The sequence below is a fragment of the Pelodiscus sinensis genome, chromosome 3 (assembly GCF_052426305.1).
Source record: "Pelodiscus sinensis isolate ZL-2025 chromosome 3, ASM5242630v1, whole genome shotgun sequence".
NCBI classification, from domain to species: Eukaryota; Metazoa; Chordata; order Testudines; family Trionychidae; genus Pelodiscus; species Pelodiscus sinensis.
In genome coordinates this window covers 128693191-128715451 of record NC_143054.1, presented here as the reverse complement: position 1 = coordinate 128715451, position 22261 = coordinate 128693191, and the positions used below count along the sequence as shown (strand labels likewise).

Genomic DNA, 22261 nt, shown 5'->3' with positions numbered 1-22261 from the left:
GGCAACATCCATGGTCTGGCATGGATATTGCAGGACCAGAGAGTTCTGGTGGAAGGCCAGCGGCATGGATCTCTGTGGGGCCAGCAGGGCAGTGGGCTGCCCGCAGCGAGAAAATGGTGGGGGACTGCCCAGTGCGTGGCAGCAGGGCTGCTTAGCGGGGTTGGGAGACCCGGTGTGAAGCTGTCCAGAGGAGCTGGGAGCTGCAGTGCGTGGCTGCTCTGCGGGACCCGAAGCTCCAGTGTGGCGCGCTCGGCTGGCCTGCGGGGCCTGGAGCCCCACCACAGCATGTGTGTCTGCCCAGCAGGACCCAGAACCTCAGCGTGGTAGCAGGTCACAGAGCTTCAGCAGCAATGGCTGCCCAATGGCGTGGCAGGGCGGCAGCGCCAGCAGGAAGTGGGTGGTCAAGACAGGAGAGCTGGTGGCTGGGGTCCAGAAATGACCTCTGCTGGTCTGGCAAAATTCCTCATCTGGGACTGGTCAGGTCAGATCCTGAGGGTGCTGGACTGGGAGGTCTGACCTATATTAACTTACCTTTAATTGTAAGCTCCTAGGGGCAGTCACTGTCTCTTCACTACCCATTCATGCAGTCTTGTACAATAGTGTTCCAGTTCTTATTTGGGCTTCTAAGTTCTACTTTAATAACAAGAAGTTCAAGTACACTAAAGTAAAAACAGTAAAGTTCCTAAGTCTATTTTAAGTTGAAATGTTTAACAAATAAGGAATTTAAAAAGTTCTTTAATCTAACAGTGACCCCTTAGTTTTCCCTAAAAGTTACTCAACTTTTTTTGGCATGGTCTTGATTTTTCAAGATTTCCAGCTGACACTGTCCATATGGGAATTTTTCACCACCTACTGACTCCTTCTGAATGTTTTGATAACTTGCTTGCTGGATATTTCTCTACCCCCAGTTGTTTGTAGCTCCAGTCTCATATTACACATAAGGGAGTCATCTTCATTTTAAGCAATTCCATCTTCCTTCCAAAGAAATCAAAATTATCTTTATAACATGAATTTTAGCTTGCAGGTTCTATTTAAATGTCATCAGCATAATCTGTTTTACATAATTCATGTAGGAAGGTAGCAACAGGCTTCTCAGGACTAGAAGTGATGTTCACAGTATATTATAAGTAGCTTTAGCCGCTCCTCACTTCCACTCCATGTAATTGACTGGTGTATTTCTAGAGGTAGTTATACTGTTTTGTATAAAAAAAATCGTATATAAAAGCCACAAGAATTTAACCCACTTCAAGTTCTTCAGCAAAGAACCATGATTTCTTCATTACCTTCCACTTAACTCAGTAAACTGAATTAAATATTAAAGCAAATAATCAGTTCATTATTTCCTGTTAGTGATAGAGAAGTCATTTTTGGAATGTCTTAGTTTTACACTTCCCCCAAGTCTTACAGGTATTAAAGGTTTTTAACAGTACAGTTGTATTACAGAAATTGCAATGGGAGACAGATGAGATTTTGAACAGTTTGAACTTCTAAAATGTGTAGGAGGCAGAAAATTTCATGGTTCAGGAAGCAGAGGTTTTTGGAACGGAGATGTTGGCTCATTTCCTGCCCCCCGTAGATAACGATGGGCATGAACTTAATTTAACCCAGCTAATATAACAGTTCTCCCTTCACCCTATCCCCGGTACAGGTTGAATCTCTGTAATCCAGAACTCTCTTATCCAGAAATATCTGTCAGCCAGAATGATTTTAGTTAGCTGGATGTCTATTTTTCATGGGAGTGGCCAAGTTTCCTGTGGTCCCATGTAGGCTACGTCTAGACTACATGCCTCTGTCGCCAGAGGCATGTAGATTAGGCTACCAGACATAGGAAAATGAAGCGGCGATTTAAATAATCGCCGCTTCATTTAAATTTATATGGCTGCCGCGCTGAGCCAACAAACAGCTGATCAGCTGTTTGTCGGCTCAGCACGATAGTCTGGACACGTGGGTGTCGACATCAAAGGTATTTGTCGACCGCCCAGGTAAACCTCATCCCAGGAGGCATACCTGGGTGGTTGACAAATACCTTTGATGTCGACACCCGCGCGTCCAGACTATCGCGCTGAGCCGACAAACAGCTGATCAGCTGTTTGTCGGCTCAGCGCGGCAGCCATGTAAATTTAAATGAAGCGGCGATTATTTAAATCGCCGCTTCATTTTCCTATGTCTGGTAGCCTCCCTGGTCTGCTGGGGGGGGGGGGAGGGACACACGCTAGCTTCACGTCTCCCTGGTCTGCTGAGGGGAAGCAGCTAGTGCGGGGTTGCCTTACCCCGTTTGTAAGTAGGGATCCGATGTAAGTCGGATCCATGTAACCCGGGGACTGCCTGTATAAAGATTAAAGCAAGAATATACAACACATATTTAAAGCAGTTCTGCTGATATTATTAAAATGCAATATTTACCCAACTTCCACCCATATGACGGTACTTTTACTGAGCAATGACAGTCCAGGAATTTAACTACTAAAATGCATATCAACAGACAACCATTATATTGACTCCTTTTTTGGTTTTGGCTCCCGCCTGCGGGCTGCGTGTTGAGCCCCATGTAAACCCAAACTGCAACAAAGACTGCAAACAAATGGGTTAAGTAGCCCTGGTTTAAAGGAACAAATAAACCATATTATTTCTCTGAAAACACAAGAGCATATCGCTGCTCGTTAACTTAATTGGGGATAAATAACACCTCTTCATTTAAATAGTGCACTGAGTTGGTGTGTAGTAAAAATAAAATTTAATAACAGGACATAAGTGAAGTGATTCCAAATAAAAGGTATAAAGTTAGAAAGGGTTACAATGCCCTATTCCCAATTAGAACATGCACCTAAAAGTCTAAAACTTTATTCTAGCAAGGTGTACAGGCTTTGTGCACATAGCTTCTCTCACCAGTCTTCCACAAAACCACAAGGGACTGACTTCCCTTGCCTTTCTATTTGAAAAGATCTTCACCTAACCAGGTTTCTCACCTCTATTCAGTTCCAGTGACTTCATACCACCTTTGGTTGAAAGACCCATCTTTCTCAGTTCATACAAGTTCTGTTCCCTTGTGTCTCTCTAGTGATGGATGATAAAGATGGCTTTGGTCTTTGCTTATCTTCCAAAGTTCATTGACTTTTTTGAAGGGGCGTGATAATATTCTGGGTTAAAACCGAGACCAAGCATCTCTCTTCAGCTGGGTATAGACTGTCTCCTCCCCATTTGTTAGGTTTGCTTCCATCTCTTGTTAGCTTGATGGGTCTGCTCAGGCAATATGTAAGTACATTTTTGTGGTCTTTCAAAGTACTTGGGAAGTAATTCCCAAGTGGAAAAAACACATTTCTTTGTTTAGTGCGGACCTGTTTACCAACTCGTCCTGGCATGCCTGGTTTAAAACACACTTTAGTCATAATTCTACCATGTGTTCATACCTCTTAATACTTACAGCATACATATGTTATGCAAGAATTCTAATGATCAGAGAGTTACTAATTTTTGAATGATACCTCAAAGCATATCTTGTACAAAGATTATAATAGTAGTATTATGGTATGAATACAGAGGAGTGCTTAGTATAAATGTACCACTTCAGTGACACTCAGTGGGAAGAGTCAGAATGCAAAATAGTTTGATTTACCTGAATTATACATTTCTGTGCTTCTAAAGTTTATTTAAATGTAAGTGTTTGCAGTTAAGAAAACTGCACTACTCGTGATTCCCTAGTTCCCCGCTTATAAAATTAACTCTAGCTTACCCATGTTTACCCTGCAATGCGACTTTTGTCAGGAAAAATACCCAGTTTTGGTGACAAAAAACTTCCAGCCCTGTGAGAGACTTTTTGTGGACAAAGATCCAATGTGGATTCTGCTTTGTATTTTGTTAAAGAATTGGCTTCCACCAGTATCCCACAATACGTGTCCTGATAGCTGTACTCAGTGTTTTGTGATCTTTGCTGTTCTATAGGCACGTGTAAAAGCTCTCCCTTTCTAAGCTCTAGGAAGTATCTGACAGCTGAATTGATCTGTTTGAGGAACAAATAAAGAACAAATAATTGGAATGCTCTTGTTCTGCTCTGTTAGGAACGCAGCAGCCAACAGACTGCTACCACAGGGGGAGGGCTGGAGAGACTGCTGTGCTGCTTTGACATTCCTTAGCTCAGAAATCTCACACAGCTATGAGGGAATCACCTGAAGTGCAGGGATCAGCTCTGCCTTCCCACAGCACTGCACTATGGAATGCTTATCCATGTTGCTTTGCTCTATCTGTCAACAGAGCTAGCAATATGGCCATGAAATGTCGATAATGGGAGTCAGAAAAAACTATTTGAACGGTTTTCACTTTTGGCAACCCTTTCATGGTGGCAGCACTTTCGTTGCCAAACCTTGCCAGTGTAGACATAGCCTAAGACTTTTTCTCCTGGACAAGTATGAATGCATGCATATAATGAAGCATTGTTGCCTTACACCCAACAGTCCTCCAAGAACTCTGCTTTTGTATTTGTCTTGAAAGGGACAATGACAAATTAAGACACATCTGAAATTTGACCTATTGTTACAAGTACACTTCAGATCATCAACTGAGAGGCTAGAGAATTCAGTTCAGCTTCTTCATTTTTGCACATTTTGACATATTGTCTATAGGCACTTTTACCACTTCCCCGCACAGTTTCCTCTGTTTTACATGTGTCTTTCATTCAACAACGGGGAAAGGGCAAAAAAGTGAGATTGTAGAACCACAGACTGAGGCCAGGGGCGCACAATCTGAAGCTGTTTTGTTTTTAAGTTATACATTTAACTAGAACCATTGTTTTTAAGGACTGTTTTGGGTCTCAATATGATTTTATTCTCTTATTTGACTGATCAACCATTTAAAATTGTATCAGTTAAAATCTTTATGCAAAGTTGTTGTTTTTTAAACATTGTTTCTCTGCATTAAGATCACTTTCAAAATAACTTCTTGGGAGTGTTTGAAGTTATCTTGTAACACAAATATCTGAGTGACAGAGTTTCAGCTAATTGAACAGTTATGGGACATTGGTTGAACATAAGATGAGAAAGAGAAAAAGGAGTACTTATGCTTTCATGTATTTATGCTGTTCCACTGTATCAAGTGATTGTTAGTTGAATTATATTTTCTAGGTAACATTTAGACATGATTCCTCAACAGTGGAAGTCCAGGATGACCACATAAAGGGCCCATTAAAGGTAATACATTTTTTGTATTTCAGTAGAATTCCAAGTAATTTGTTATCTAAATTTGTTGATAGTATAACCTTAAATAGGCATAAATATTTTCCTTTTTGGAGATACCAGTTAACCAGATAGAAGTCTTTCTGTAGGGATTAGAATTTAGAGTTTTTAAATGTATAGGTTATGATATGGAAATCTGTGGCTGGTCTGGAAATACGAGTTCTGCCATGACATAAGTCTGTTCCATTGCTGCTTTAAAGAGCAAAACCCAGCACTGCCTGGTTAGAGTGGCGAGGTGTAAAGGTCATTTATTTAGCAGATTCCCTGCTTAGTAAAGGGAGATGGTTAACGAGAAACTGACTATCACCCTGAATATAAAGTAGTTATAGCCTAGTTTCTATTCTGCCAGAAGGGGAGAAAACAAATCTCGTTCCTCAATTATAGTTCTTAATCTTACAGAAGTGCTGGTGCCTTCCTACCATCAGTGGAGTAATTGTCAAATCACATACCCATTTTCCTTTTTTATGTGGGCTCCTAAAGGACATAAGAAATGTCCCTGTTTCCCTGGAAAATCTTAGAGCCACACCTATTAGTTTACCACTTCATGCTTTACAAAAGATTATCCAAACAAATCTGCACTGGTCTATCTTATGAGACTTTTTTTGTTAAACTGGTGCAAATGCCTGTGTGGACACTCTTAAAAAAATTAACCCTTGTTTATGTTGATTTAACTTTATGCTAGATCAAGAAATGCTAAACTGATAAATCGATGATAAACTAATTTTTAGTATTCACTGGCATTTGCACTAGTTTAAATCTGTCCTTACAGATATAAGTACCTGTATCAACTTTGTTTAGTTCAGCCCTAAATGCTCTTGATTATAAAAATAAGTAAAGTTTAATCACAGTTTTTAAGATGGGTGAGTCCTATTAGTTTGGCAAGAATTAAGATTAATATGCTTATGCCCCAATGTTGCTGAACCTTTGAACACATACACTGAGCCATAATTGAGAATTGACATGTCACAAAAATTGAATGTTTTTAAACATTGAAAAAGTCTCAGATACCATTCAGTGGCTGCATGTCAGGAAATTAGCTAGTTTCCTGGCTAAAGATGATGCAGAAACAAAATAATCAAATGGTTTACAAATGATCATATATTAGTCAACAGCTTTGCAAGAGGACCCAGATCCATAATTCTAGGTGAACATGACACATTGGTCAGTTGAATTTTTAAAAATGGAACAGTGCAACAAGACATGCTGAGTGCTTCCACGCTGCAGGCAAGGAATTGAAAGAAATAGATCTTGTTGACTGTTTTACTCAGTTTACTCAGTTGTTACTGGAAGTTACTTCTGTAATAGTGGAAGAATTAATTTACGTTGTAGTGATTAGAGATGTAAGAGACTAGTCAACTATCTGATAAGCAGAAACGTATCGGATAGTTGACTAGTCATGTGACTAATCACTCCCCTCTCCCTTGCTGCCTTTATCAGAGAGAGGCAGCAAGGGGGAGGAGCAGGAGCTGGTGCTGGTGGGAGCAGGCTTAAAAGCTGGTCGTCGTCCCCTCCAGCACTGTCTCCACGGGAAACAGCGCAAGCAGGGACAGAATCAGTCTCCACTTGTGCCACTTCTGCTGTATTCTGGTTTTGAAATGTAGAAGAGCCCCACTGGGGCTCTGTACATTTCAAAGGTTCAGGCCCCGGGATTCTACTTTTGAAATGTAGAAGAGCCCAGTGGGGCAGTTGTACATTTCAAAAGGAAGTCCCATGCTCCCTGCGGGGCTTCTGCTTTTGAATTGTAGCAAGAACCCAGGAGGGCTCTTCCTCCAGTTCTAAGGCGAGTGCGCCTTTATAGACTAATCAAATAGTCAATGGAAATCCCATTGACTATTCTATTAGTAAATTAATCTAAATTTGACATCCCTAATAGGGATGGGACTTTTGTACGAGGTACAGCTATGACCACTTGCAAAAGTTGAAGTACAAGAATGTGTCAAAACATAAAATATCTATTAGTCATGTTCTTTCAGCTTTAATATTTCAGTATGAGCCAGTTTATAGGGACTTTAGGTTTCACATACCAATTCCGATAATCTTCCTCTGGAAGCCTTTAGTAGTGACAGCTTCTTTTTTTTTTTTTAAGATCCTACTGGCTCAGATTTTCCAATTAACTGTAGCTTGTATGAAGAAAGGAAAACTACTGCTTTCCTTACCACATAAGGCCTACACATCCCTCCCTGACACAGAAGCAGATAGGATAGAAAAGGGAAAAATAAAAGTAGACAGAAGGCATTAGTAGAGAAACAGTATTGAAAGAAGGTGCAAAGCAAAAATGGTTGACATGATTTGTCTTTTGCAAAGTGTAGTGAGGAGAATAGGTTTATATTGCTCTTGGTGTTTTAATCTTCATATTTCCTTTCTTCTGGAGATGAAGGAATTGTGAGTAGACAATGCATACCTGATAGGCTTTTTGGCCTGAAAGTAAGGTGTTGCTTTTTTCAAAAACAACAGTGACTGAAACTCAGGTGGATGATTTTAAATGGTGAGCTGTTATTACAAGAGAATGATATCACTCAAATCAGTTCTTATTCCTCACATGCTGGCAGCAAAGAATAAACCATATTGAGTTATCTGGATTGGTTTGGAAAAATAATTAACAAATGTACAGATGTAATTTGAGCAAAGGTAAACTATATTTAACTGTGTAGAACTGTAAAAATTCAGTGCACCTGAGGAACACAATGTTGCACCTCTTCTAAGCAAAGTATTTTTATTATCCTGATTAAGATTTGTTGATTTAAAATGCTTTTTACAGTACTAATTAAGATGAATTAAGTTGCTTTTATATTATTTTAGGTAGGATCTGTTGTAGAAGTAAAGAATCCAGATGGAACTTACCAGGAAGCAGTCATCAACAAATTAACAGATGCAAGTTGGTATACTGTAGGTAAGAGAAGTGGATAACTCTCTCCTCCAACTGGAAAGTACACCTTGGAAAATTTTTACCACTTGTCCAAAGATTAATGACACTTGATTTACTTTAAATTTAGGAAATTACCTTTGGTTATGAAAATATTCTCACTGAGAAGTATTTAATAAAAACAAGGCATTGTATCTGAAGAAGCAGTTGTTTAACAATGTTCCTTGTGCTGTATGCTTTCATTGAGATGATTTGATTAGGGATGTTAAATTTAGTTTAATTGACTAGTTGATGGATTTTCCATCGACTAGTCAATAAGCAGAGAGTCGCAGCAGAATTAGCTCCTGTGCCCAGAGGTAACCCTGCTGTGGCTCTCCGTTTTAAATGTATTAAGATCCTGTCAGCTCTTAATACATTTAAAAAGGCAGGTGCACAGCGGAGGCGACCCTGCATGAGCTGGGAATCAGCTGTCCCTGCTTGCACTGGGTCCCTCCTTCTGTGTTTTAGCCTTTTAAATAGTTTAAGAGACTGCTGGCTCTTAATTCATTTAAAAGGCTGATGCAGAGCTGTGGGGACCCAGTGTGAGCCAGGAATCAGCTATCCCAGTTCACGCTGAATCTCCCCTGCTGAGCTTTAGCCTTTTAAAATGTATTAAGAGCTTATTGGCTGATCAGCTGATTCTGGGCTTGCGCCCAGGCCCAACAACCCCAGTGGAGATGGTGCTGAGGGGAACAGGCTTTTAAGCTGGCTCACCCCAGCACCAGGTCCTACTCCCCGCTCTTACTGCCTCTGATAGAAGCAGTAAGGGGCAGAGGGAACGACTAGTTGAGAGACTAGACGCTTACATCCCTAGATTTGATACTAGCATATGGACAGACTTAACCTCATACTTTATGTACTGCAGGTGTATATTTGAAGTCGATGGAACTATGTAAAAGCTAAGCATGTCCTTTGTAGGATTGGCACCATATAGAAAATTACAACAACAAAAACTGTAAATAGGTAAACACTAGACCAGTAGTCAAAGATGTTCAAAGTTGAGTTATCTCATATTTAAAGAGATTCATGTGGTTTTATTAGTCTAGAAAAGCATTTTTCAAACTGTGGTACATGTGTAAGTTGGTTTAATCAAAATAAGAATCCAATATAACTACCCTGAAAAATTATGAAGGTGATAGACCAAATAGTTTTGGTTTAGATGTGGTACAGTAGGTCCTTGTTTGAGAACTGTTAATGTATACACTAGAATATCTAATATGTTGTATTGTACTTGCTTTTGACAGTAGTTAGAAATAACTCATGGTGATTTAAGTGTTACAACAACTGCAATAACAGGTGGTAGTACTTAACTTTTTCTTTTACCTTTACCTTTACTTGAGGAAATTATCATAGCTCCTGTAAACATGCACTCAACAGTATTGACTTGTCCTTTAGTTTTTTCCATTACATGATCAATTTCTAAAACATTTTTCTGAAGACTTATTCCAAGTGCTCTAGCAAAACTTGTTTTCCATATGTCCAGTTCAGATGGGCCTGGCTTTTCAATGCTGTTTCCATGGCACGTCAACCAGTCTATGAAAGGTAGAAGAACAGAGTGATTCAAAACCAGTTTTTCAGGTCTCAGGAATAAAAGCTCTCCTTAACACAACCCAAAATATGGGATAAATAGCACCAATTAATGTATTATTAGTTATTATTGCTATTAAGAGTCTTGTCCCCTCCTCTCTGCAGTCCATAATACAGCAAAATTGGGGGAGACCGACTGACTCTCCGATTGCAGTTTTTTTTAAGTTAAAAAGAGGGGGAAGGGGGAAGGGAGGGATGTGTGTAGTTGGTAGTATTAACCAATAAGCTTTGGCTTATCGGTTAATCAGTTAACCAGCTATACTATTATATCCCTAACCAATGTATAGTTAAAGCCATATTATTGATCTATGGTCAAGGACTAAGTCATGCACTTCTGTCTTTGTAACATTATTTGTGTATGTACAGGCACCGGGCTTACTTGGTGTCCAGAGCTTTTGCATAGAGTTCTACATCTTCAGGAAAAAGCCTGATGGGCAAGTTTATTCTTTCTCTAAGATCTTGGAATAGCTGATTTGGATTTCAGTGACTTCTCCTGAAATCTTGACGTCTTGGTTTTCTTTGAAATTTTCCGTTTCAGTACAAGGTTTTTTTTTTTAATGCAATACACTATTGTACATCTTTCTAATAGAAAACAGGGAAGCCTGCCTTGCTGGTATATTTTTAAGGTTTTTACTTGAGGTGAAGGAGAAGAATATGCACCTGTGGCAGAGCTAGCATCTGCTTTCTACACATCACACAAGATTTTTGGCCAGATAAGACATTCCTCTTATGGGGATTTCATGTTGTTACATGGCTTGAGAAAAGAAAAGGAAGTTGTTCTCTGTTATGAGGATGCTCTCAGCCAAGGGTTGGGGAGGAGATAAACAAATTAGTCTACAGACAGTACAGTATACAGAGTCTAACTGTCCAGGGTACATGTTGCAGGTACCTACCAAGTTCTGGTCATACTGCAGACAGTTTTCTCCTGTTTAGGCATTAACTACTCCTGTTGTAATCACCTTGCAGTTTGGAGAGGGCAGATCTATCTGGATAAAAGGACCTGATTATATAAGAAAGTTCAGCAGTGCTTACTGTCTCTAGCTATGTTAGGAGACCTGCTGCTATCAACTTTAGTCAAGAAAGAAAACACAAATATGTTGCAGGTTTGGGGGATATAGTTCAGCTACTAAAGTTCCTTAGAATAATAATTGATCTCAATCCCCTAGTTCCCTGAAATATTCCTAGAACTATAAAAAAAAGTACAGTTCACCATTTAATTTGGTGCTCCCTCTTAGTGATGAAACTGGGGTGGAGGTGTCAAATACAGAAAGGATGGTTCTCAGTGGCCTGTCACAGAGAATACTAGATTTCAAACAGGAAGAATATTCAGGCAGCTGAGCCAACGATATTTCTATAGTAGGAAAATAGAGGCCAGGTTACGTTGGTTTTTTTTCAGTTTATTAACCAATAATCTCCCTTTTTTCCCCATGGTGACAGTATTTGATGATGGGGATGAGAAGACTCTTAGACGCTCTTCTCTTTGCCTGAAAGGAGAAAGACATTTTGCTGAAAGTGAGGTAAGTAATTGGTGTCCCAATGAACACATCTTAATTCCATGACTCTTTATATTTAAAAAAAAATAAAAAAAAATACCTTTCATCCCAATTTCATCAATAAAATTAGTGCCTCAGATTTTCAAAGGTTAACTCTATTGAAACTGCTAAAGTGGTAATCCACAAAGTCTAGCTCATTGCTTTACAGCTATAAATAAGATTTGAGTGTAACTTCTCCAAACTAAAAGCTGCCCATCAAAATTGACACTTTATATTTATTTTTGGTGTAATGGGGCTCAATAGTGATATTGCTTGATGAGTTAAATTATTTTTACTATAAATATTTTTATTAGATTTATCTATAAGCATTGATTGAAAAAAAGGGCAGTGCAATGCATGACACAATTTATTATTTGTATCTTCTCACATAATTATATTTTAATGGGAGCTGATGCAAATTCCTAATGTTTAATTTGTAAGTGTTATACTAGCTAATAAATTTGAAATCTCAGATATATGAGTGTGCTGTTGTTTTAGGTAGATAATAGCCTCTTGTCACCTGTTACTCTGAGGAAAGGTTTGCCCCTCCAGAAATAAAAAATCTCTTCATATTTGTTTGCTTTATAGCCTACAGACTAATTACTTCTAAATTATACAAATGCTTGCAACAGTTTTCTAAACAATTACAGTGTGAAGTCAGACTTTTATTTTTGATTATTACACAAGTCTGTCTGAACAGATAGACAAGCAGATGGACCAATATACATGAGCATGTTAACTTATCAAAGAGCTGTTTGAGAAAGTGTTCTGCTCAGAAGGAAAATTCTTTTTGTGCTATATTCATAGCGTGTGCCTAACATTAAGCTCCTAAGCACATAAATAGGGATTTAACTATAAGTGGTCTAGTTTTCAAAGATGAGGAGCATCTTTGCAGTTGTTGAATTTTTGTGCTTTGCAGGTGTTCAGTGCTTCTGAAGATGGGGTTGATTTTATATATATATTGGTTAGGAGCCTAACTTTAGTAATCCAGATTTGAAAATTTTTGGCCAACATTATTATATAGATTAATCTACTTTCTGCTGTCTGAACAAGAAAGTCCGTCAGTTGAGATTATTGTATCTTATTTGCAAAAACCTAATTTTAAGGTAACCACTCTTACTTTTCATTTTGCCAGTCCTTTTTCAGGTATCTGGGCACTTGGTGTTTAGCCAAAAATCACTGATTTCCCATTAACTTGCAGTCATTGGGGTGTTTAGTCTGTGTTTCCACTAATTAGTTCATGATGCATATTCCTTTACAGTTACTTGGAAATTAAAATTACACCTCTTTCTTCAGCATTTAGACTGTGTCTAAACTACAGTAGAACGTGAATTACAAATTTCTTGGGAATGGAGGTTGTTCGTAATTCTGAAATATTTGCAACTCTGAACAAAATTGTAACTGAGGGAAATATGTCTTGTTTTTTATTAAAATGTTTCATGCCTTTGTGTGTACTTAGAATGTAGCTGATGAGTTATTTGTTATGGAGTTAAATCAAAGGGGGTTAAAGAAACCAGTCAGGAATGCTGTAATAATGGCCTAGATAAGAGGCATATCAAGGAATATTCAGAAACAAGAGGTTTACTTCACCTCAGACTTAGTGACATAGCTTTTTTTGTCAAGGCTAGAAAGAGAGAGAGAGAAAAGGGAACATAGAAAAAGATGAGGGTAGTGTGAGTGGCCAGAAGCAGCTAATAGGCTGGCAAGAAGGCACACAGAAACAGCCTGCTGCAAGTGCACAGTCTGTTATTCCAAGCTGTAGACAAATGTTGGCTGGAGTATAGGGATGTTAGCTATAGGTTAATTGAATAGTAGAGTAACCACATGAAATCTTTGTGGTTAGTCAACTATTCTGTATTCCCTGGGGGTAAGGGTGGCAGCCAGTGCAATCTGGCCCCACTCCCGGGGAGCCCCCTACCACGCTGCACTTCTGCCTGTGTATTTAAAAACCAGCTCCCCTCATGGACTGGCTGCCTGATACAGATGCAGTAGCACTGGTTGGAAGCAGTCCCTCTCTGGGATGTGTCCCCGAGCACCGCATTGACAGTGGTTGCTCTACCTCCCACAGAGCAGCCTCTGTCCATGGAGGGTGGTCCCAGCTCCTTGCGGACAGAGGCTGCTCCATGGGAGGCAGAGCAGCCTCTATCCATGGCATGCCTATGCCCACCACAGGCAGAATCTGCTTCTCGGCAGCCTCCCCTGGCCTCCCCTCCCCACACATTGCTGCAGCAGCAGCAGGGCGAGGGCAGGCAGCACTGCAGACCCAGTGCTGGGGGGTACCAGCTCTTAAGCCAGCTCCCCCCAGCACCGGCTTCTGCTCCCCCTCTTGCTGATACAGAGGCAGCAATGGGGGCAGGAAATGCAAGTAGTAAAGAAGATTAACTAATAAGCCTAGGATTATCTGTGAATAGTATACTCGACTACTCGCTTACATTCCTACTGGAGTGAGGGGAACTTAAAAAGCTGGAAAGGAAAATTAGGACAGGGGTGGCCAACCCGCGGCTCGCAAACTGCACGTGGCTCTTCCCCCCCTTAAAGGGCAGCTCGCAAAGCTGCCCCTACACCCCTAGAAATGGCCCACTATGCTCACCGGGGCAGGGTAGCCATCCTGCGCGGCAAAGCATGGTGCTAGCAAGATGGTGCTAGTCGATAGGAGCCTGATGTGGCCAAAAAGACAAACCGGAGGTTTTTTGTTGTTGTTGTTGCTGCTCCATCAAACATGGCATCTGGGGCTCTCCCCCCCCCCCCCTTCTCCCCCCAACAACTTTTTTCTCTTGGCTCTTTGTGCTGTATCCAACACTGTTTTGGCTCTTTGCCTGTAATGGGTTGGCCACCCCTGAATTAGGATTTAAGTGAGATCCATGTGCCTTATTCTTTTTACCCTTTAATCTATGGCTGTGTCTACACTGCACCCCTTTTCCAGAAAAGGGATGCAGATTAGACACATCGAAATAGCAAAATCTGCGGGGGATTTAAATATCCCCCGCGGCATTTGCATTTACATGGCTGCCGCTTTTTTCCGGCTTGTGGATAAGCCGGAGAAAAGTGCCAGTCTAGACGTGATTCTCCGGAAAATGAGCCCTTTTCCGGAGGATCTCTTATTCCTACTAGAATATTTAAATTTATTTATTTATTTAAATCCACCACGGATTTTGCTATTCCGATGTGTCTAATCTGCATCCCTTTTCCGGAAAAGGGGTGCAGTGTAGACACAGCCTATGTGTTTTGTGTCATTGGGGAAGGAATAAAAAAATCTTAACTTTGAAGATTTGTCTTGAATCATTTTAATCAGCTCCTGGACACCAAGAAAAAAAGATCTTATATATATATCAACTGCAATTGGGCCTGTTACATTAACATGGTTGGGAAAGGGCACTATCGCCCAGAGACCTTGTCCCAGAGTGGTTGGTTGCATGGCTCCATCTAAAGTAATTTGCAAGACATAGGGCCTGTCACTTGAGATTGTACTTGAGAGTGATCAGAAGGGCTCTGAGGTTCAGTTTGCCCCTTAACTATGTCAACTTGCATTTAAATAAAAATAAAGGGTGCCAGTAGAAAACACTCTAAGTGCCCTAACAACCAAATACTTACGACAGTGAATGATAACAGAGGATGACTTCTCCATAAGACTCCATTTCAAAGTCCTGCCTCATACAGAAGACCTAAATTAAGATATCATTCTCATTTAGCATTTCCAGACAGTATCTCCTTTGTAAATGATTATTTGTCTGTTTTACAATCTTTGAGAAATATGTTGTTCTTGCCAGAGTGTGTTCTTCACCCCTGCAGGAACATAGTTGTGCAAAATTTTGTCATGAATTGATAAGAAAGTTAAATTAATTTGGCTTTGCTGGTCTATGTTGGGTTGCCTTGCTAATTTCAGTGTTATTACATGAGGGACATTTTTTCCATTTTGCTTAGATGTATAATTGGGACGTGGCTGTAAGGGTGCTTTAGAAACAGAATGTGCATCATCTACCATTGGGCAGAGAGTATCTCATGCTGCTACATCAGCCCCTCTGCCTGAGTTTTAGTTTCCCTTTCCTGATAAGTGGTCTCAGAACAGGGCCTTCAAAGGGCGCGGGGGGGGGGGGGGAATGGGTGTGTGGCAGAAATTAGTTGCTGTGAATTGTTAATTTCTAAAAGACAAGGCCATTGTTTTATATTTGCTCAAAGTGCATTGTCAATAGGAAGACTTTCCAGTTCCAAAAAATAAGTTTAGTTAAATATATACAAACTTAGACTTGATATAAACTCTTGAAAAATGATTGGTTTGTGTTTTAATGAGTTTAATGATCTTTCCAACAGACATTAGATCAGCTCCCACTCACAAATCCTGAACATTTTGGGACTCCTGTTATAGGAAAGAAAACAAATAGAGGAAGGAGATCTAATCATATGTAAGTTAAATATCTTTTTCTATCATTTCTTTGAGTTCTACATTAATTTACCTCCTCATATTATGTCATTAATTCCAGCAGTTTTTGTATATTTCAGACTACTATAAATTACTGAGATACTTAGCAAAATTGTATGAATAGTGACATATTCTGAAGGCAAAGGGAAAGTGTGGAAATAAGTTTCCCTGCAAGGGCATCAGCAGCCTTCGTGGACCCCGGGCAGGGTGAGGTGAGGGCATGGGCTTTGGCAGAAGGGGCAGCCAGCCTTCTGCACCTCTCAAAGTGTGCCCCTCCTAACCCTGAGAGCCATCCCGAAGCAAGCAAGATGGCATTCCAGCGGCGATGTAAAGGGCCAGGGCTCTAGTCACTGCTGCTACTGCAGTAGTGGTAGCAGTGACAGGGAGCCCATGACCCCTTTGAATTGCTAGGGCCCAGGGCCACTGTCCTCTTCTTCCCCCACTACCATAAAACAGGAATTTTGAAAAAGAAAAAAAATACAAGAACATGGAAAGCAAAAATCATGCAATAGATTTTCATCTTGCAGAATACTAGCAAAGATTCCGGATAAAGTAGCTGAAAACGTGTTGAGATCTATCTGTTTGAAACCATTTTTAAACAGTTACAAGTCTATGTATGAACAAAGGCTTTCTCTAGCTGACATGAGATCTGTTTAGCCTCTAAGCTTCCCAAAACAGTCTTTTAGGAATTCTTTACAGAATTCTATTTCCATAGGTGAAAATTGTTCACCCTCTTCAAGTGGGTTCTATGTTTGCAACCAAATGTGACACTGAAGAATAAACTGCTACAAATATGGTGGCCAAATTTCCATCGAACTAGACACCTTAATAGTCATGATATACAAAAAATTACATTAAATTTTTTGTTGAATAATTTCTCTTTCTTTTGCGTTAACTGCTCTCGTGATTAGCACAATTTATTAACACAGTTATCAGTAATGAACCCAAGTTAACTGCACTTTTAGCATTGTAACTGGACTTTCTGGATATTATCTACAGAGTAATATTCAGTATTTTGTGCTGTGTAATTCGTTTGTCAGCTTTTACTCCTAAGAGAATTCTGCACCAAAAATTTAAGAATTCTGCACACACCATTTTAAAATTCTGCATATTTTATTTATCAAAATAACACAATATAATGACACCAGTTGCAATTATTTTGGTCATTTATTTTTAAAATACTTGCCCCCACGGGGATGGTGTTATGAGAAATGTAGTCTCTCCCCTTCTCTATCTGTGAGCTGAGTTGGCTGCCTTCTCTTATGGTGTCATAATAGCCCTGATGGGCAAAAGGTGTAATTGCAGCATGTCTCCAACAGAATGTATTTTTTGCAGAGGAAAAAAATCTGCAAGGAATATAAAATTCTGCATATGCTCACTGGCATAGGATTCCCCCAGGAGTAAGCTTTGCAGTAAAGCTGTTGACTGAAGACATTACCATAATCAGAAAGGCTACTCTGTACTTCTTCCTTCTATAAAAAAGGGGAGAGGGTAGGGAGGGATTTCTGAAGATTTTGAACTGTGGATTTGGCGATATCTTCATGGAAAGAAAATAAAACATTTTGTGCAGTAGTGGGAAAAATAACTATCTACAATAGAAATAGGTTTTATCTAGAATTTCAGAAGATCTTGTGGTTCCATTTGTAGACATTCTGTTATTTTTTCAAAAAGTAAAATTGCTGAGCTGGAAGTCTTCTGAAATAAATGTAGTACTTAAGAAAGATGTGCTTCATGAGAATACAGTAGGGTCATCTTCATTCTGACAATTGTGTAAGAAGATATTTAAGTAGTCATTTTTTAAAAATAGTGCTTATATTTAGCTTTTCCCTTGTTCATAACTAGAGTCATTAACTTCTAAAATGTAATTTTCAATGGGATGGGAAGTCCTAGAAGCATTACGTAATATGCTGTGTGGAAGGGTAGAGCATTCAGAAAGGAGGAAAAATTAAAGAAAGTGGCAAGTATTTAGTACTTTTGAATAGCAAGTATTTAGTACTTTTGATACATACAGTGAAACTCTGGCTATTCTAACGAAGAATTTGATTATTTTAAAAAACTGTTCTATGGTATAAATCACGAGAGTATTTTAAGTGCTTCATAGTTAATATAGCCTCACAGCTCCTATGAGCTTGGAAAGTAGTATCAGCCTCATTTTACAGATGAGAAACTGAGGCATAAAGACAGAAAGCAACTAGCCCAAGGTAATACAAGAAGTTTGTGTCCCAGCTGGGACCAGAACTAAGATCTCTTGAGTTACAGTTCAGCCTTAACTTAACTGAGAGAGTAACAGTTGGAAAAATGAAGTATTGTTATAGCTGTGCTGATCCCAGGACTTTAGAGAGACAAGGTGGGTAAGGTAATATCTTGTATGGGGTGTGATTCTGCTGGTGAAAGAGACAGGGTTTTGGGCCTTCTTCAAGTCTGGGAAACACATTCTGAGTGTCACAGCTAAATACAAAGTTTGCTGTTAAGTTTTGCTTCCTTCATCTTCAAGTTGTGGAGTTCCCATGTATATTAACTAAATATGTTAAACAATATGTTCCACCTTGTGTTTGGCTTTGCTACTCTGAGTACGTTTCCAAGACCTGAAGAACAACCTTGTATAGGCTCAAAAGCTTGCTTTTGACTAATAGATATTCCAATAAAAGATATTACCTTACCCACCTTATCTCTGTGGAAAAATTAGGCATTTAAAGATTTATAAAATCCGTGATTTGAGTGTTTATGTCATGGTGATTTAAACTACATCCTGAAAATATTTTGTAGTTACACTATGTGGAGCCTTTTTTATTTTTATTTTCCTATAGTAAATTGGAAAAAAAATCTCTTATCCTTGCTTTAATTTTGTTTCATACTGTTAATTTTGTATCCTCTTTGATTGGGAGGTTATACATCTACACACTATCATGAAGTAAAGTTTAAGACTCTCTTGTTTCCCATTGTAGCCCAGAAGAAGAATCTTCATCCTCATCCAGTGATGAAGATGAAGATGATAGGAAACAAACTGATGAATTGTTAGGAAAAGTTGTGTGTGTAGACTATGTTAATGTGGATAAAAAGAAAATTCTGTGGTTTCCAGCCTTGGTAAGTGTTTAATTTATATTTTGTAAAGGCTTTTAATCTTTTATAAGCAACAAATGAATAGTAATTGTCCTTTTTTGCTTTGTCATGTATGACTCACATGGAACCCATGTACCCTGCAATATAATATGTTTGTTAAAATAGAACAGTATCATAATTGTTCAAGGGAAATATATATCAAAAAGTTTGCTAATAAAAACAAATAATGTGTTTGTAATCTTCCAAGCAATCAGAATTATTGATTTTCTTAATTTCACATCAATAACTGGTGTTAATTAGGGCTCACTGCTAAATAACCAGTGAGGCTTTAATAGAGTACTGTGATTTTTAATTCAATATCAAGATTCATTAAAAGGGATAATTTAAGAAATGCAAACGAAGCAAATTAATAATAAAATAATCTTAATTCCCTTATTAAAATGATTAATCACAAGATACTTATTTCTCTTTCAGTGCTAAAGCAATCAGTGAGCTGTAGAGTAATTTATTTATTTTAAGATAGTGATGGTCTCTATGTAGACTGCTAATATAAGCAAAAGATACTGTCTACTCAGTAACCAAATAAGCTGAGTAACCTTTTTTTTGTTCTTCCATGATCTTTCTGGCTGAATATAAATATAGTTTACTATCATGTTTTCAAGGAAATGTCCACTTAACTAACAAACTTCCTTTGGCTAAATTTTTTTACTTTAAACTGTTTTTTAACTGAAAACACCTGAAACTTCTTTTGCATCTGGCTGGTGTATTTTAGTATATGGTTTTCTCATACATGGCTATGAATTTTTCACTGTGAGGTATTCTGCTCATTTCTCTTTGCCATGGAGGCCGGTCTTGCTGAAGACTCTTATTTTTCTTTTCAGCAAAGATGCTTATACACTCCTTTTTGAAAAGTTGCTGTACTGCACCATCAGCCCAGATAACTGTCTCTGGTGAGTGCAGTAGCTGTCATCCTCTGCTCTAACTCCGAAACTTGCTACTCCCCTTCTCCTGTGGCTTGCTGTGCAGTCCAGTGGCTTTCTGAGGTAGTGCAGCACTGCCTGTTGAGGTGGGGATGAGGAGGCTCGGAAGGGAGAGTCATCAAAGCTGGCAAAAGCTAGCAAAAAAAAGGCAGAATATCTAGCAGTGAGATATTCATGTCAGGGGATGGCAGCATTATAAAAAATTAAAAATAAGCAAAGAAATAAAACATTTTACTTAACCCAGCACAGTTTTAACTACAATTATCACCCACCTCCTGGCCAGTACCTCCTGAGGCAGTCAGTTCTATTAGTTCAGACCTTTTTGTGTCAGTTTGGTTGGAAAGACTTCCTGGGCACCCTCATAACTGATCAACATGTTCCCTTGATTATAGTAGGTATTGGGTTTATCTGCTAATCAACAGTACTGTTACTGTAGATAGCTGGAAGCTAAGATCTTCAAATATAGCTGGATTGGTGATGATGAATCTTACCAGGGACTTGGTGAAGGCAAGAAATGTTTCTTTCTGCTTTTTCTTAGAATTTGTTTTTCTTGGAAAATATTAGGTAAACAAAATAATTATTTTCTGGAATATTCGTCTTGAAGATTACAAATCCAGAAGTTCAGCAATATTATTTAATCACCACATAACTCTCTCTCTCACACAGAGACCAGAAGGATGATCATTATTTAAAACTACAGCATACTTCAAAGTTTGTTCAATAGTGCAGTATAGTTCAAAAATACAACTTCTCTACCACTGTGACCAAAATCAGCAAAAAATTTTAATCTCTCAGGGTATGTCTACATTTGCCCCCTAGTTTGGACTAGGGAGGCAAAAGAAGCATACCAAAGTTGCTAATGAAGCGCGGGATTTAAATATCCCACGCTTGATTAGCATATTTGCGGCTGGTGGCGATTTTAAAATGCCGGTCGCCTGATTTAACTTGCCGCATGTAGATGCGGTAGTCTGATCCAAAACCCTTCCCTCGAATTAACTGTTACTCCTCATTGCACGAGGAGTAACAGTTAATTTGAGGGAAGGGTTTTGGATCGGACTATCACGTCTACACGCGGCAAGTTTAATCAGGCGACTGGCATTTTAAAATGGCAACCGGCTGTGAATATGCTAATCAAGCATGGGATATTTAAATCCCGCGCTTCATTAGCAACTTTGGTATGCTTCATTTGCCTCCCAAGTCCGAACTAGGGGGCAAGTGTAGACATACCCTCAGGTTGTTGCCCAAGTAGCCAATAATATTGGTCATAACAGTAACATAGTGTTGCCTCTGGTGCTTACTCAATCTGGAACTGTGCAGAAATTCTCGAGAATATCTCTACTTTAGTTGGAAAAATGAAAACTTCCATGGAATGGTTTTGCTTGGGGCAGATTATTTTCAGGACTTTTAGTGCTCTTCTAGCCAGTATATATTATTTTACACAAAACTACATGCAAGCCAATGTCAGACTAATACATGTGAAGGGTTTGTACATAATCTAGCTGTAGTCCAGAAGCTCTAGCCTGTCCTCAAGTATGGAGCTTACTTTTTCTCACAAATTGCTTTCGTGAAAACTTTCTAAGTGTGAGAAAGTAGAATATCACACCAATTAAATTTCATAAGACAGCAATCTTCTTGTTATTGAACTTACTTGAGCTCTCCTACAGAAAATAAAAGAGGGAAGGCTTTTTATCAAAAAATTAATCTTAGAAGAAGTATTTGCTTGGTTGTAGGTATAACTGCTTCAAGCTTTAACCCACCTTGAGCAAACAAGAACATTTTTTTCAGTAGGTTATACTCTTTTCACCAAACCTAATATGACTAGAAATAAGATCCCTTTTGTCATTATACAACTCTCTGCAATACAGAGAGCATTAATGTTGTAATTCAATAGTAAAACTGAAGTCTTCTTTCATTGTCCAAACTGAGCGAATGTCCAAGTAAATAAAGAGTATAAAACAGCAAAAACAAATTAGATTTTAAAGTTTGTGTTTCATAATGTAAGGCAAACAAATCTATTTTAGTATAATATTTCAAGTTATTTGTTACTGTCTTTTGAAAAAAACAAGATATGAGACTTGTTCTGATGCTCACCTTTCCACTCATTCTCCAATTTTAGCTCTTTTGTTTCCTATATCATTTTCTACTTAATCTTCTGCCAAATATAGAGCATGCTGTTGGTGCTCAGCAAATGATTAATAAACTCACGGCTGCCTTTTCGTCGCTATTTTATTGAGGCTTATTTATTCTCACAAATTTATAGTTAAAACATAAAAATGTGTAACTGACAAATTACAGAAACGTACTCTGTCTCAAATTAACTGGAGTGAGTTTTTAAAATGTAGTTTAAAAATAAAGTTAGTCTCAGTTGTGGCAGTGGGGACTCATTCTTACCATGAAGTCTGTGGCGTAGAGGTGAGAGGAGAAAAAGAATGTATTTCATGCATTAACAGGAACCACCCTCAAGTTAACTTTGTAGTCAATTATCCACCTCCATAAATATACACAGAACATTGTGTATAGTGCAAAGTTAGTGCCAAAAAGATAAGATTCTTCTAAGG

The 22261-nt window shown here is 38.8% G+C and overlaps 1 protein-coding gene across 4 annotated transcripts in view; it reads left to right on the top strand.

Moving 5' to 3' along the window:
* ARID4B (AT-rich interaction domain 4B) overlaps positions 1-22261 on the top strand; it is a 150913-nt gene that overhangs the window by 46438 nt on the left and 82214 nt on the right. For all 4 annotated transcript variants that reach the window (XM_075924772.2, XM_075924771.2, XM_075924770.2 and 1 more), the window contains exons 4-8: positions 5115-5180; positions 8025-8115; positions 11152-11231; positions 15555-15646; positions 18609-18747. In XM_075924772.2, coding sequence (XP_075780887.2) covers positions 5115-5180; positions 8025-8115; positions 11152-11231; positions 15555-15646; positions 18609-18747 — 468 coding nt within the window. The remainder of the gene's footprint in view (positions 1-5114; positions 5181-8024; positions 8116-11151; positions 11232-15554; positions 15647-18608; positions 18748-22261) is intronic.